Source organism: Macrosteles quadrilineatus, unplaced genomic scaffold (genome assembly GCF_028750875.1).
Source record: "Macrosteles quadrilineatus isolate MER2022 unplaced genomic scaffold, UCM_ALF_1.0 Scaffold_6__1_contigs__length_79288215, whole genome shotgun sequence".
NCBI classification, from domain to species: domain Eukaryota; kingdom Metazoa; phylum Arthropoda; class Insecta; order Hemiptera; family Cicadellidae; genus Macrosteles; species Macrosteles quadrilineatus.
The window spans coordinates 77,766,674-77,782,649 of record NW_026542599.1 but is presented as its reverse complement, the minus strand read 5'-3'; the positions used below and the strand labels follow the sequence as shown (position 1 = coordinate 77,782,649).

The window sequence follows — 15,976 nt, the reverse complement described above, 5'->3', positions numbered from 1 at the left end:
ATAACTTATGAGAGCAATGGAAAATCAGTTTGTTTTAAAAAAGAGATTGGGAAACACACTTTCTTTTCATGTTGCAGTTGTTTTTTAGGCCATTTTATAATATGTTACCTTTACAAGACCTTTTTTTTCTACAGGTTAAAGTAACCTTTTTATTTTCATTCACACTTTCTTTGATCACCTGTTATCGAAAATAGCGTCTTCCAGTACGTATTGATGAAATATTAAATTATATGTTACTAGTCTGGAAAATTGGTATTTACCAGACGAGTAAGGTAAACACATTTTTGATGAGTGATGTAGGCCTACGATATTTTATGTCATACTGTTCTAAACTAACCTAAAAAAAAAAAAAAAAAAACTGCACAGATCTGTTATATCACACTACATTATTTTGACGAACTTCCCACGCAAGGATTTAGTCCTGAAAACAGCTGTTTACCGCCAGCTTATTCAAATAGGGTTTCATTGCGTACTACTGTTCTGCAATGAGTTTTGCCGGACACCAATCAGCTGATTATACTTGTATTTGCGTGGCAATGAGTGGTTATAAACAAAAATATAACCTCTCTTAGAGGTTCTGACTAGTGATTTTTAGTCCTTTAGTTGGTGGAAATATATAATGATTTGTACGGCAGCGTGGTTCTATTGTGCACGCAATCCGTGTACGCTTGGAAATAGCTTGGCAACACTTAAAGATAATAATACTATGAGCAGCTGATTGACTATTCTAACTACGATTTAACCTGTCATTTCGTGTTTATAGTTTCGGTATTTCTGAACTTTTCTTTTAAACATTTTTAAAACATTCCTACGATCTTAATAAACAAGACAATACCTTAAAAGCATTATTTTTAGGCGCGGAAACCACTTCAAATTACAAAAACATACGGAACTATATTCTCAAAACGCAGAGCACATTTCTTGCCGAGGAAAAATAGCGGAGTGATACGGACCGCGGGTACTACTTTCTCTAGGGCACCATTTGTGTTGCCAGCTGAACCTAAAAACGTGCTGTATAGTGTTTGAAAGACTAATTATTTATATGCTTTATAGTGACTGTAGGAAAAATATAATGTGTAACACGAGTGCAAAAGGCCTTTGCTGCACTCGAGATCATTCCGCACGAGCCGCAGGTGAGTGCGTAAACATTGCTCTCGTGTGCAGCAAAGTGCCACTATGCCCACTAGTTACACAAATAACTATTTAAACTGTAGCTTGTACATTAAAAAGATCTTGACTTAGTTGTTGAGCTAACAGAAATAGTACTGGATGATGTTTCAAATCCAACAATAAATCTTCAAACAAGCATTTTTAGTTGTAGTGGTTTTTTTTCAATGATGTCATCTGCAAGACCAAGAGTAGAAAAAGGCTCTAAGAAACATTTGCGCTTACCGACAGTTTATTCAAAGAGAAGAACTATTTTGAAAGACATATACATATAGGAAATATACAGCTAGAATACTTATATATATATAGAAATAAAAATAATAGGAAAAACATGGGCTGCGCCTTTGTAAGAACTTCAAAAATCCACAAGAATATTTTTTACAGAGCAGAATTCTGGTAGCCCACCTATCTGGAAGAATAACTTTCATCTAACACTAAATAGCTCCAGTATTTTATTTTACAAAAATTAAACACACAAAGTTGGTAAACTTTAAAATTTTATCAACTGATGAGGAAACAATCTACATCTCAGATGCTTGATTACGTAATATTTACACATTAAGTTAATGGTTTTGATGCTTGAATACTCTCCACTTAACTAACAGAGAATCACAATCTGCAGTGTTTCATTTCTTTACTGAACTACTGTTACATCTAATAATACTTCTCGTTTATTTCTTATATACTACTTGACAATTAGCAATCGACAATACAATTACAACAATGTACATATTAACAATATAAATAGAACCCTACATACACAAACTAAACTGAAATATAAATGTACAAAATTTCTGTATAAATTCAATATCTTAGCTGTTTAGAGACATTTATTCATGGCAGAGTTTTGAAGAAAATACATCAGTCCTTAAGTTACTTGATGCCCTTCTTAATTGGTGTTTGCTTTGATTAATTTTTACATATAATTATTTCTAAGTAAGCAGAGCTTTTATTGGATGGTACAAGATTGCATTAGAAAGTGAAGTAATTTTGAATTTTTTTTTAATAAGTTACTTTTATGATGTAAAGATAAACTTTCAAGACAGGATTGACAATGAATCTTACTATCTGTAATTTTTGAATCTGTTAGTTTTCATTTAGATAATTTGATTATTGCAAATGAAATTGATGGGGTCTGGGGGGGGTTTATAAATATTTTGCCATTTAAAACGAGATTCTTAGGATTTTGTGGGGTTGTTACCTAAATGGGAAAAAGTACAAAAAATGAATGAAAAATATTCCCACCCCCAGAGTTATGTGGAAAAACTGCGTATTCAGACATAAAAAACAAAGAGAAACTACGTTTGTTCGTCTCCTCTTGGTAATTTAATTATTCGTGGGTTTAAAAAAGGATAAGTTCAAATAGAATCACTTTGAAATTTTCAATGTTTTACCATGCATTGATATACTTGCTATTTCAAAGTTTAATCAGAGGGCAGGTCTTTAGAAACATTTAGTATTTCAAGTTAATTAATATACATGAAATACGTGGTGAATTTATACATTTGCCCTATTAGGCACAGAACTTGATTCTTTGGTACTTCATTTTCCTCATGAAGGGATGGACGAAACTGAAGGTCAGATGATCAAGACTGTATATGGATACCACCTCATAAATATATCAGAGAACAACTAATAATATCTGTTGTGGCAGAAAGATATTTTTGTTCCGATCAAGAATCTTAACAACAAATCTGTACATAAATAAATACAGTACTTAAAACTGCCATAAATCAACTATCAACAATCAGGAAAGTTTTAAAATGAAATAGTCTCATTTCGTATGGCGTACCACCAAAGTCATACAAATGGTGCCAATTTTACACATGATGATGAGTTTGGCGTGTGAACTGATACGAGCTCAACACTGAAGTGGCATCGTGGTAATGAAGCTTCCATGCCGTCGTGTTGGTAACACAAGTTACAGCTTGTTGTGGCAAGACTGGCAGCAAGAAGTTCTGTAGTACTTGTACTTACATAACCTCGCTTGTACTACTAGGTGACAGTTGTGGTATTGATCTTTACATTCTGGATCGTCTAAAACATAGCATTTTAATTAGTTACCTTTGTTGTTGCCTGTATTTTTGAGTCTAGGTAGTGTATGATGTTGGTTTCATGCAATCCGGCAGCTAGAGTGGCATCTTCAGGGGTCTTCTTAATTTATCTTCTTATCACTAATTTATAGTTTATATTTACAAATTCTTATGGTCACCAGCATTGTTACTTGGTTGATTGGACCACGACAACGTGTCTGCAGTGTCACAACGGGAGGACTTTCTTTTTCCATAAACAAGGACCATTTGTCAGTTGAGGTTGGTTTGGACAGAGCGAGTGCTTCGATTTCTGTAGTGTTGTCAGTTTATCACTGTGTTTCCAGTTTGGTTAGTTTCAATGTTGTATATTAATGTGAAAATGGCAGAGCTGGTCTAGTCTCCTATTTTTTTTTTCAAGATGTTCAAGGGCGTTTAAACATCTATATTTATACATGTGTGTATATTTTATAGCTTTCTTGTACTTTTGGGTAATGGATTTGAGTGGGTAGATCAGAATCCTGAGTGAATTGGGAAAAGTTATTGTGTGGGTTGGATTTTGTTTTAGGTGTTAGACTACCCGGTACCATATTGATCTGGGGGTTGTTATGATGACTTGTGTCTTGTGTTATATTCCTTAAATCGTTGAAAACAATGTTCTGTTGGTGTAGCCAATGTATTGGTTGTTATATGGTGTTTTACAGGATATTTTTCTTTTTCTTAATCAAATAAGGTATAGCTAAGTGTTTTACATTATGTCAAGGATTCTAGGGAGAAAGGAAATTGATTAAAATATAAAAAATTGAAAAATTTAAATTGATTGAGCTTATTATGCCTCACAAGTGTGCCTAAATCATTTTTGAAACAATAGAATTGTTAAGTGTAACCGGTAGCAAGGTTTCTAATTTAGCGCCCGTCAAATAATCAAGCAACCGGCACTACTAATTGTGACCAGCACTACTGTAATTGTGACCGGTGCTACTGCAACTGTCTGACCGGCGCTTTTGTAACTGATGAGATGGAAATTAGGGCCAGTCATACAATAAATTTAATATATCTATAAATCGTATGTAACTTAGAGTTAATCATGTACTAACACAAAGTCTTCTTTCTACATAAAATTACAATTCCATAAAAGCAAAAAAAATGAAATTAAGAAAAAAAATTATAAATTATGAAGTTCGTTCGCTACGCTCACTCCCACCTTTTGGTTTAAAATTACCTGTTGTCAAATATTTAAAAAAAATAATAGTGCTGCACTCTGTTGGTAATCCTTGTAACTTTAATGCAATTGAACATCATAGAACAGAACCAACTTGTCAGGGCCGATTTACCGAATAGGCAAGGTAGGCACGTGCCTAGGGCGCGAGGCAGTTGGCTTTTTTTGGGGGGCGCCAAAAAATTGGAAAAAAGAAAAAAAATTGTGGCCGTTTTTGCATGCGATCGCGGTAAACTGATAATCCCTTGCGGCCGTGAAGACACCTTAACAGTCTCCCACAATTGCGGCAAGATGTTAATTATTTACCGCGGTTGTATATATGTCATCATCGTCCGTCTCCCGCGATCGCGTCAAAGTTCTGACTATTTCCAGCGGATGTGTGGACATGATTATCGTCTTCCTTGATCGCGGCAATATATGAACACATCCCGCGGTCGTGATGAGATTATCACCGTCTACCGCGAATGAGGCAAAATTGTAATCTTTTCCCGGGGTCGTGTGGACATTATCATCTTGCGTGATCACGATAAAATTCTGATAATCCCTCACAGCCGTGAAGACATCATCGCCTCCCGTGGTCGTGAGGCATTGTCATCCTCTCCCGCCATTGCGGCAAATGGTAATCATCTCCCGCGGTTGTTTAGAGATCATCATCGTCTTTCACGAATGAGGCAAATTTCTGATCTTTCCCGTGATTGAGTGGACATTATCATCGTCTTACGCGATTGCGGTAAAATTCTGATCATCCCTCGCAGCCGTGTAGAGTAGACATCATTATTGTAACTCCCGCGATCCTGTAGACATCGCAATCGTCCCCCGCTGTCGTGAAGACATCATATAATCGTCTCCCTCGGTCGTGAAGACATCGTAATCGTCTCCCGCGATCGTGAAGACATCGTAATCGTCTCCGCGCGATCGTGAAGACATCGTAATCGTCTCCCGCGATCGTGAAGACATCGTAATCGTCTCCCGCGATCGTGAAGACATCGTAATCGTCTCCCGCGGTCGTGAAGACATCGTAATCGTCTCCCGCGGTCGTGAAGACATCGCAATCGTCCCCCGCTGTCGTGAAGACATCATATAATCGTCTCCCTCGGTCGTGAAGACATTGTAATCGTCTCCCGCGATCGTGAAGACATCGTAATCATCTCCCGCGGTCGTGAAGACATCGTAATCGTCTCCCGCTGTCGTGAAGACATCGTAATTGTCTCCCGCGATTACGGCAAAATGTTAATAATATCCCGCAGTTGAGTGAAAATTTAAAAACGTACGTTTTCAGGAAAAGCACTTTGCAAATTTTTTTCCCCTTTTTTCAAAACTCTTATTATTTTTTTTGTTTCATTAACATTTGAAGTTTCATAAAATGTCCGTGGTAACGCAATATCTTTAAAAGTTTTTTTTTTAAAGAGCATCTTTAGTGGAAAAACACAAAATCCTGTCACGACCATAACAGACGTTTAAAAGAATATTAAAAATAGTTAATATTATTTTTATAACTATGTTTTGCTATAAACTAATTTACTTTTATGACCATTATACAATAAAAAGGTCACTGAGCTTTTGGCATATTTGGTCTTTCTAGAAAAAAATAAAAAAACTAAAAAAATTGAAAAAAGCCAATAAAATCTTTTTAAGTTTGTATAACTCCGAAAAAACTTACCTGAGACCCGAAAAATCGTTATGTTTGTATAGAGGTGTGATCCTTTTGTGTATAGAACATTGAAATATTACGATATTTTAATTTTTGAAATTTTTATGATAGAAATCATAAACGTGATGGTCAGGGACAAGCGGTACGGTCGTGAATTTTCTGAAATAATCTAAATATTTGTAAACAATCCTTCAATTATACTGTTAGTTATAATAAAAATATGTGTTTCATTTGAACTAAACTGTTAAAATTTCAATTATATTAAAGTTATTGTCACGACCAAACACACTATAATCCATAAGGCTGGATTGGTCGTGAAAAAACCCGCGATGGTCGTGAAACTTTGGTCGTGAAATTACGTGTTATTTGGCTCTGTTCTGGCGGTAGCCCTGCACCTCATGTTCGAGGATGCAAAGTAGACTTCTAGGTTAATCTAGCAATTGAAATATCTTATAAACAAAAATTAACACTATGTCTACTTCATCGAATGACTACGTACGGTCATGGACACACCAAAATTACAAAAAACACACCCTTTCCTTTATTAATCTTGTAATTCCTCCTTTCAACTCGAAACGACCGGCACTACAATCCTGACGTACACCCCGAACTAGTCTCTAAAACCAACTGACTCCATCGACGCCAGGCTTGCCACTGTCGTGCTTCAAAGTTGAAAATTTTTACCAAATGGTCGTGACGCCAAATCGAGGGACAGACTTATTTTGTCATGGTAGCCAGTTTGAAATGACAATAAAATTATAATATGCTCCTTTTTTGTAAGTTTAATAACCATTGATGACATAAAAATATGGCTTTATATATTTCGGCATGAATAATTAGTCTAAAAACAGCGTGAAAGTTGGAAAATGTACCCTAGGGACACACCATGGTCGTGAATTTCGAGACTTTAAAAATACGAAAAAAATACCTAGAACCTATTTAAAACCAAATAAATGTGTGTAACATGTTGCCCCCGTGCCAAAAAATATTAAAACACATAATAATAAACTACAAATCCAGTATCTACGAAGTAAAAGGCCAGGGACATGAAAACGTACGTTTTTAAATTTTCACTCAGTTATGTGGATATCATTATCGTCTTCCGCGATCGTGGCAAATTTCTGACTGTTTTCCGTGGTTGTGTGGACCATGATCATATCCCGCGGTCATTTAGTCATTACCATAGACTCGCGCGATCGCGGTAAAATCATGATCATATCCCATGGTCGTTTAGACATTATAATCGTATCATGCGATCGCGGCAATATTCTGATTATCCTTCACGGCTCTGTGGATCTCATTATCGTATTGCGCGATCGCGGTAAAATCATGATCATATCCCGCGGTCGTTTAGATATTATTATCATCTCATGCGATCGCGGCAAAGTTCTGATCATCTCTCGAGGCCTTGTGGAGACATATTATCGCCTCCCGTCTCCCGTGGTCACGGAAACGTCACTGTTGTAAATTGACAATTCCAGGTAGAAATAGAAAATTAACACATAATTCCTGGTTCAAAAAATTCACGCTTAGTTCCCGGATTTCCCGGTTGGTGGTCACCCTGTTATATATTGCAAAGGGGCGCTACTATTAGTTGTGCCTAGGGCGCTGACATGGTCAAAAACGGGCCTGCAACTTGTTTAATTGAAACAGCTGTTAAGATTCATTTATTCCATTTAAATATGAGTACTCATTAGGTTAACATGGGAAACTCCAGAGCCACTGGGACGGATCCCGAGAGTCCGATCAGAATAAAAACCACTTAGTTTTCCTATTTAATGCCTAAAGAATCAGTGTACCAAATTTCAGCCTCCTAGGTAAATGGGAAGTGGGAGAATTAGTGATGATGTGAGTGAATGAGTGAGTCAGTCAGTCAGTGAGGGCTTTGCCTTTCATATATATAAATACTAGCTGTAACCCGCGGGCTTTGCCCCGTTTAACTTCTTAATTTTTAAGATTATCTCGTTCGCATGGCTCAATCACGTCCTGGTTGAAGTATGTTCGCTACGCTCACTCACCTTTAGGTTGGAGCTCGTTCGCTACGCTCACTCACCTTTAGGTTGGAGCTCGTTCGCTGCGCTCACTCGCCTCCAGGTTGAAGTTCTTTCGCTACGCTCACTCACCTTTTGGTTGCAAATTAGCTGTTGTCATAAATGTAAAAAAAAGTGATGCACCCTGTTGGTAATCCTTGTAACTTTAATGCTATTGAACATCATAGAACAGAACCAACTTGTTTAATTGAAACAGCTGTTAAGATTCAATAATTCCATTTCTCATAAGGTTAACATGGAAAACTCCAGAGCCACTGGGGCGGAGCCCGAAAGGATTTTTGAAATAAGAATATGCCTATATGTTAATCGGGAATGTGAGCTATCATCATGCCAAATTTCAGCCCAATCCGACCAGTATTTTTCGCGTTCACTTGTCACAAACATACATCCATACATCCATACATCCAAACTTTCTCATTTATAATATTAGTAGGATTAAAAAAAATAATAGTGCTGCACTCTGTTGGTAATCCTTGTAACTTTAATGCAATTGAACATCATAGAACAGAACCAACTTGTTTAATTGAAACAGCTGTTAAGATTCATTCATTTAATTTAAATATGAGTACTCATTAGGTTAACATGGGAAACTCCAGAGCCACTGGGGCGGAGCCCGAGAGTCCGATCAGAATAAAAACCACTTAGTTTTCCTATTTAATGCCTAAAGAATCAGTGTACCAAATTTCAGCCTCCTAGGTAAATGTGAAGTGGGAGAATTAGTGATGAGTGAGTGACTCAGTCAGTCAGTGAGGGCTTTGCCTTTTATATTATAAAAATTATTTTTGGAACTGTCCTAAATAATTTTTTCCCCCTGAAAAACTTTATCATTCTACTCAATGTGAACACACAAAATTGTAATTTTATTTATATAGATACCGGTAACTCATGTACAATGAATATCCTCAAAGATTATTATTGATAAAATCAAATTATTACCTTATCCAACCACAGTTGTTCTTATGAGAACTAGTTTCGTTCCTTAGAACTTTGCCATCAGGTCATTAGTATGCAACCACATCATCAGTATATTAATACATTGTGGTATGTCAATAGATTCTTTAAAATACTGTCACAGTCACAATAATTATAACTTGCCATATTGAAAAAATAATAAAAATGATTACTGTAACTGGTTAAAACTGTACACGCACAGGCTACCAGCACTGTCTCACCACTGCCACTGACTAAATAAATCTGACTGAATCATGATGTTTCTTCTCCTCACCAGTGCCACCTGTATTTCAGTTTGTTTTGTTCTTCTTATTTTATACTTTCTTTGATTTTTGTAACTTGTCAATATATATATGAAATTTAATATTTGACTGGAAAGAGGTCTGATCATTAAAATGTTACATGGGTTGAGTTTTTGAGCTTTGTAGATAGTGATTTTTTTACATCAAGCTTGAAACCTTTTGTTATACTTAAACTATTTCCATGTTCTTATCAAAAGATAGTTGTGCGATTCTGATATTAAATTTTTGGATACTGGATTTCTGATGTTGTGATCTTTTAGGTATGTGTTCTTTAAATATTTGTTTGAAAGATCTTCCAATTTGACCGAAGTAGTACTTTGGGCAGTCGTGACAGTTAATTCTAGATAAGAAGTTCTTAGGAACGAAACTAGTCGTCATATGAACAACTGTGGTTGGATAAGGTAATTATTTTATTTAATGAATAATATATTCTATCTAACCAAGGGTCACAATGAATAACATATCTTCTCAAGGATTAGCCCTCAAAGTCTTTATTTTATACTAACAATATTTGGATATTCAAACCATAAAAATATCATACATGGTCAACAATAATATTTACAAATTACCATAATTAATTATGTTAGACAATGTCTTTTGCAAAACTAAGTAACGATTAGGACTGTAAAACTATTTTCTTTAACAGAGGAATTGGCTAGTAAAGCATACAATCATTTGCTAAAACAAATGTTATATCACAAAGTGTAAAATCAACGGATTATATCATACTGACAAATATCAACATGTATTTTTGTTCTAGCTACTAAAACCAAGTAAGTTTCTAGAAAATTTTCCTATGGAGAAGTATTTAGCGAATTTTCCTAAAGGGAAGTATTTAGCGAATTTACCTATAAGGAAAGTAGTTATAGGGTCTATTGTATTGTACCTCCCTAACTATTGTAGGTCTCGTGGTAAGACCTATACCCAGAACTAATATCCTTTTTAATTTTAATCCCGGTCAAAAATACTATTCGTTAAAATTATGACACGATAACTCGAGTAATTTTGGTCTGATTATGGTGAAATTTTACATAACGGGGTGTTATGGGGGTTTTAAAAATTATAAAAAATTTGGTTTTTTCATATTTTTACCTTTAAAACATAAAAATGTCCAATCATCATAAAAACCATCATACAGAGCCAGAAAAACAATTTTCTATATTGAAGCAATAGAGGTATAATTGAAGTTTAAGGAGAAAATTCCAAAAACTGTACATATATAAAATCATGTTGTACAAATAAAGAGAAAGAAAACTATTTGTAGTTTGCTTATGGATATATTTTGATCAACAACATTTGCTGCTTTTCCCCTCCCCCCTAGCAGCAAACCTAAGTAATTAAATATAATGTTTATATGGGGAATTTATCTTGACATGTTTGGGAAAATTTTAGTAAAATCTAATCCGGCGAATTAAAATTCACTTAGTCTGCAGGTTTACTGAGACGGTGGTTTTCTTAAACATGAACTAACTAATCTCTGGTTTAACTTAACACTTGCCTGAGTTTTGATGTTGAGGTTGATCTCCAGGACTGTGACCATCACTTAGAGTATTCTTCTGTAGTCCGGGGTCAATGGGGCCTGTGACACCAGGCAAACAAATCAAAACAAGAATACAGCACAAGACAACAATCCTCTCCCTCTCAAAGATCCTACGGTACGTTTAAAGACAACACATTTTGAACGTTTCTAAAGATATGTGTTGGTTCAATATTCTATATTACAATAAAGCTCAGAATAACATATTATAACAGACACAATGTTGAGTCTTGAATCTATCGCCATCTATATACAGGGTGTATACTATTTTATTAGAGTGAAATTCCAGGTTTTTTCCAGGTTTTTCCTGGTTTTTCGAAGTTTTTCCAGGTTCCCACGTATTTTTTTGGTTCCACTTAAACTATAATCAATTTAAGACTTGCAGCCTAAGTATACAATATAAACTTGCATTAAATTTGTTTCAAAGTCCAGTGAGCTAGTGTTGAAAAAGTAATAATCCTTATTATAATAATAATTTTCATTATCATCATTACCGTACTTAAGTCCACGGAAACATCGTCTCTCTCGATAGCAGCAAAATCATGAATATTATCTTCACTTTTTATGAACACATTATCAACGGCGGCTAAATCCTGAATATTTCCTTCGGTCGTGTGGTCGCTTCCCACGGTGATGTAAACATCATCACAGTCTTACGTTACCATAGAAAAATCCTGGACATCTTCCGCGGTATGTATACATGATCGCCGTCTCTCGCGATCACAGAAACGTAATCATCGTCATCCACGATCGCGGCAAAATCACGAAAATCTTCCACGGCCGTGTGGACATCATCATTGACTCCCACGGTCACGTAAACGTCATCGTCATCGACCGCGATCACGGCAAAATAACGAAAATGTTCCGAGGCCGTGTAGACACCATCATTGACTCCCGCGGTCACGGGAACGTCATCGTTGTCGTGCGAAATCTCGGCAAAATCATGAATGTTTCCCGCGGCAGTGTAAACATCATCGTTGATCCTGCGGTCACGTAAACGTCATCGTCGTTGTCCGCGATCGTGGCTAAATCATGAACATCTGCAGCCGTGTAGACAAAATCATTGTCGTCTTTCGCGGTCACGGCAAATCACGAATATCTTCTGCGGCCGTGTGGACATAATCATAGCCTCCCGCAGTCACGGAAACGTCATCGTCGTCATCGTCCGCGATCTCGGTAAAATCATGAATATTTCCCGCGGCCGTGTCTACATCATCGTCGTCTCCCGCGGTCACGGAAACGTCATCGTCGTTTCCCAAGGTCACGGAAACATCATCGTCGTCGGCCGCAATCACGGCAAAATCATGAGCATATCACGCGGCCGTGTAGAAATCATCATCGTCGTCTTTCGCGGACACTGCAAATCACGAAAATCTTCCGCGGCCGTGTAGACATCATTATTGCCACTCGCAGATATGAAAACGTCATCACCGTCGTCCACGATCTCGGCAAAATCATAAACATCTGCGGCCGCGTAGTTATAATCATCGTCGTCTCCCGCGGTCACGGAAACGTCATCGTCGTCGTCCGCGGTCACGGAAACGTCATCGTCGTCGTCCGCGATCTCGGCAAAATCATGAATATTTCCCGCGGCCGTGTAGACATAATCATCGTCGTCTCCCGCGGTCACGGAAACGTCATCGTCGTCGTCCGCGGTCACGGAAACGTCATCGTCGTCGTCCGCGATCTCGGCAAAATCATGAATATTTCCCGCGGCCGTGTAGACATAATCATCGTCGTCTCCCGCGGTCACGGAAACGTCATCGTCGTCGTCCGCGGTCACGGAAACGTCATCGTCGTCGTCCGCGATTTCGGCAAAATCATGAATATTTCCCGCGGCCGTGTAGACATCATCATTGACTCTCGCAGATATGAAAACGTCATCGCCGTCGTCCGCGATCTCGGCAATATCATAAACATCTGCGGCCGCGTAGACATAATCATCGTCGTCTCCCGCGGTCACGGAAACGTCATCGTCGTCGTCCGCGGTCACGGAAACGTCATCGTCGTCGTCCGCGGTCACGGAAACGTCATCGTTGTCTCCCGCGGTCACGGAAACGTCATCGTAGTCTCCCGCGGTCACGGAAACGTCATCGTAGTCTCCCGCGGTCACGGAAACGTCATCGGGTTGGTAGGCCTGACCTGCCGGTAAATTACGTTAGAATTACTGTGTCTAGAAATTTCAGTTATTATCAGGGTAGTTATTGTCAATCTATGTTAAAGTGCCTTTTAATCAGTTCAGTTAACAATCATAAGATAAATATTTAAAGGATCTAAAGAAACTTTCAGTTGTAAGTAAATTTTCGTATAGAACCGTGACTAACCTACATGGCTAATAGCATCTGAAACAGGCCTGATAACAACTTTCTTGTCAGTTGAGCGCGGCCGGTGATCCGTTCGCCTGCCAACTGCGCAAAGACTAATATCCCTGCTAATCAAAGCCCTCCCGCTCTGAGCCGCCGACTAGAGGGACTGTGTCGCGGCCGGTATTCTCTAGCGCCTTCAATTTTGTCAACGCAAAGCCCACACAGATGTCTATTGGGGTAGCCTTATTTGATTGAAGGAGATATTACTTCTAGCAATAGCCTTTGACAATGGAATTTAAAATTGAAGAAGCAAAAAATGGGAAGCCAAGTATTATTTATGACAATTATAAGTATAGGCATAGCTATACATCTAAAAGTGGCGAAATTACTTGGCGCTGCCTGGGAAAAAACTGTAATTCAACAATTAAAACTAATGCTAGTAAATCAGAAATAATATCAACCAACATTAAGCACAATGGGCCTCATCCTATCACAATGAGGTCTTTATTGACACCCAAAAAATCAACTAAAGAAACACCTGTTCATAGTCCTATAATAAAAACTGACAATGGCTCTTTTGAAGTGTCAACACCACAGTTAAGTATAGTTACAACTGACTCTAATAAAATCCTGAATGAACTGCATGAAGAAGTTTCACCTGACGTTTTGAGACTTCAAGAAGAGAATAAACAACTTAAGGAGCATGTTGAAACCCTAGATAAACAGCTTAGATGTGTCTTGGACCATTCCATCGAGTCGGACACTCGTTTAATGGAATTCACCGACGAGATTTTCCCTGTTCCAGATTATGTACCTAAGCATATCGAACATCAAATGATAAACTGCTCCACACAATGTAAACCTGAAACATCCACCTCATCAACATCCACGTATGACCTACTACAGCCTTTACAAAATACTACAAAAATTGCTACATCTACAGGAACTCAAACTGAAAATTCATGCGTTAATAAAGCAATGATTACTTCAGAACTATTGGGAACCGATTGGGTTACAGATCTGACCCTCAACCCTTATTTGCAGATATTAAATGACAAATTTTTAAACTCAACCAAGTGTGTAATAATAAACCCTCTTCTTGTTCATGCTGTCAAAAACTCAAATGATCCTCAAGGTTTGTTGTGCCCCTTAACATTGGCAAATAAAAGTGTGCTGATCATGCCTGTCAATGATTCCGAGGAGTTGTGTAAAGGGATTAGTGGCTCTCATTGGAGCACTCTGGTCTTAAATAAAACTGAAAACAAATTTTACTACTACGATTCCCGTGATAATTACAACCTAAAACATGCAAAAAAGGTTGCTCAAAAAGTAGCAGAACTTTTGGGTTGTGATATACTGTCAATGGGCTTTGTAATATTAAATGGACCACAGCAGCCTAATGGTCACGACTGTGGAATTTATACATGTTGGGTTATTGAATCGTTGGTGGAAGATATCATAACGTCTGGGTCATTAAATTTTAATTTCATCCAAAACAAGAAATTGTCAGAATGGGAAGCGGTGCAGAAGCGATCACTAATATCCTATTATATTCTCAACCCCCCATCTACAAACAGTCAAACTTTTCACTTTTTAATGTTAAAAAAATATGGAAAAACTCCAGTACCTGGAAAAAAACAAACCAAGGGTGAGAAAATTACTGAGAAGATTTCTGTAAAAAACAATGCCTGGACTCAAGTAAAAACTAAAACATACAGCAGCCAAAGAAGTATTATTGAACCTGTTCTGAAAATATCAAATAAATTTGATGCTCTTCACAGTATTTGCCCAGAGGGTGAGAACATGGATATAAATACAAAGAAGCCGACCTTCACAGAACCCCTCCCCAAACACACAAGAAACCTGAGACATAATACCAATAAGAAAAACGAAAACGCATCAAGAAATAACTATCCAAATATAAAAGTAACACTTTGCTCGGATAGTCAAGGCAGACACATAGCGTCTAAAGTAGAAAGCTACAGCACTAAGAGAATAAATACCTTCGGTTACGTTAGGGCTAACACCACTCTCCTCCAAGTCTTGAACTCCTCATCCATCGATAAAAATAGCCCTTTGATCGTCTTAGGAGGCGCTAACGACAGTCTTGAATGTGACCTGACTAGCATTTATAGTGACCTCGAGAGCAAACTGCTGGAAATTTGCAAAGTCAGACCAGTGTTTCTGTGCAGTGTACTAGCAAGATATGACAAATCTCTAAACCACCCGGTCAACCTGGATCTGTATATATTAAACAACTACTTAAGAGAGCTAAGCAATAGGATTGACAACCTCTTTTTAATAGATTTGGATGGACTGCAGAGATTTGATTTTACAACACACGGCCTGCACCTTAATAACAGAGGGAAGTCAAAGGTAGCGTTGTTAATTGTTAATGCTATAACTGACTGGTGCAAAAAGATTCAAGAGGCTACTTCAGCAAACAAAATGGAACTTGTTGAGAAAATAACAAACTCTGAGGACGCTGCTGTAAAAATACTGGAAGCTGATATGAAACAAATTATCAAACAAAACTTGAATAAGAAAAATACAGCCTTTGCACATTGCATATCAGCAGATTTCACACACGAAAGAAATATGAGTGCAGGGGTAGCAGTTGCCTTTAAAGAGGAGTTTGGTAAACCAACAGCTAATGATTATTGCGAACCTAACTTGACTTTACAAACAATTGACAATGGGGCTCATGTATTTAGCCTAGTAACAAAACTAAAATATTTTCAGAAACCAAAAAATAACCAGTA

General features: G+C 37.5%; 1 protein-coding gene across 1 annotated transcript in view; it reads right to left on the bottom strand.

The window, feature by feature from the left end:
• Positions 1 to 1,388: 1,388 nt before the first annotated feature.
• The window catches only part of LOC128996499 (thrombospondin type-1 domain-containing protein 4-like), a 110,331-nt gene continuing 95,743 nt past the window's right edge, over positions 1,389 to 15,976 (bottom strand). Inside the window, exons 14-15 of the mRNA XM_054421873.1 lie at positions 10,870 to 10,950; positions 1,389 to 3,204 (exon numbers count right to left, since the gene is read on the bottom strand). Coding sequence (XP_054277848.1) covers positions 3,089 to 3,204; positions 10,870 to 10,950 — 197 coding nt within the window. The 3' untranslated portion in view covers positions 1,389 to 3,088. The remainder of the gene's footprint in view (positions 3,205 to 10,869; positions 10,951 to 15,976) is intronic.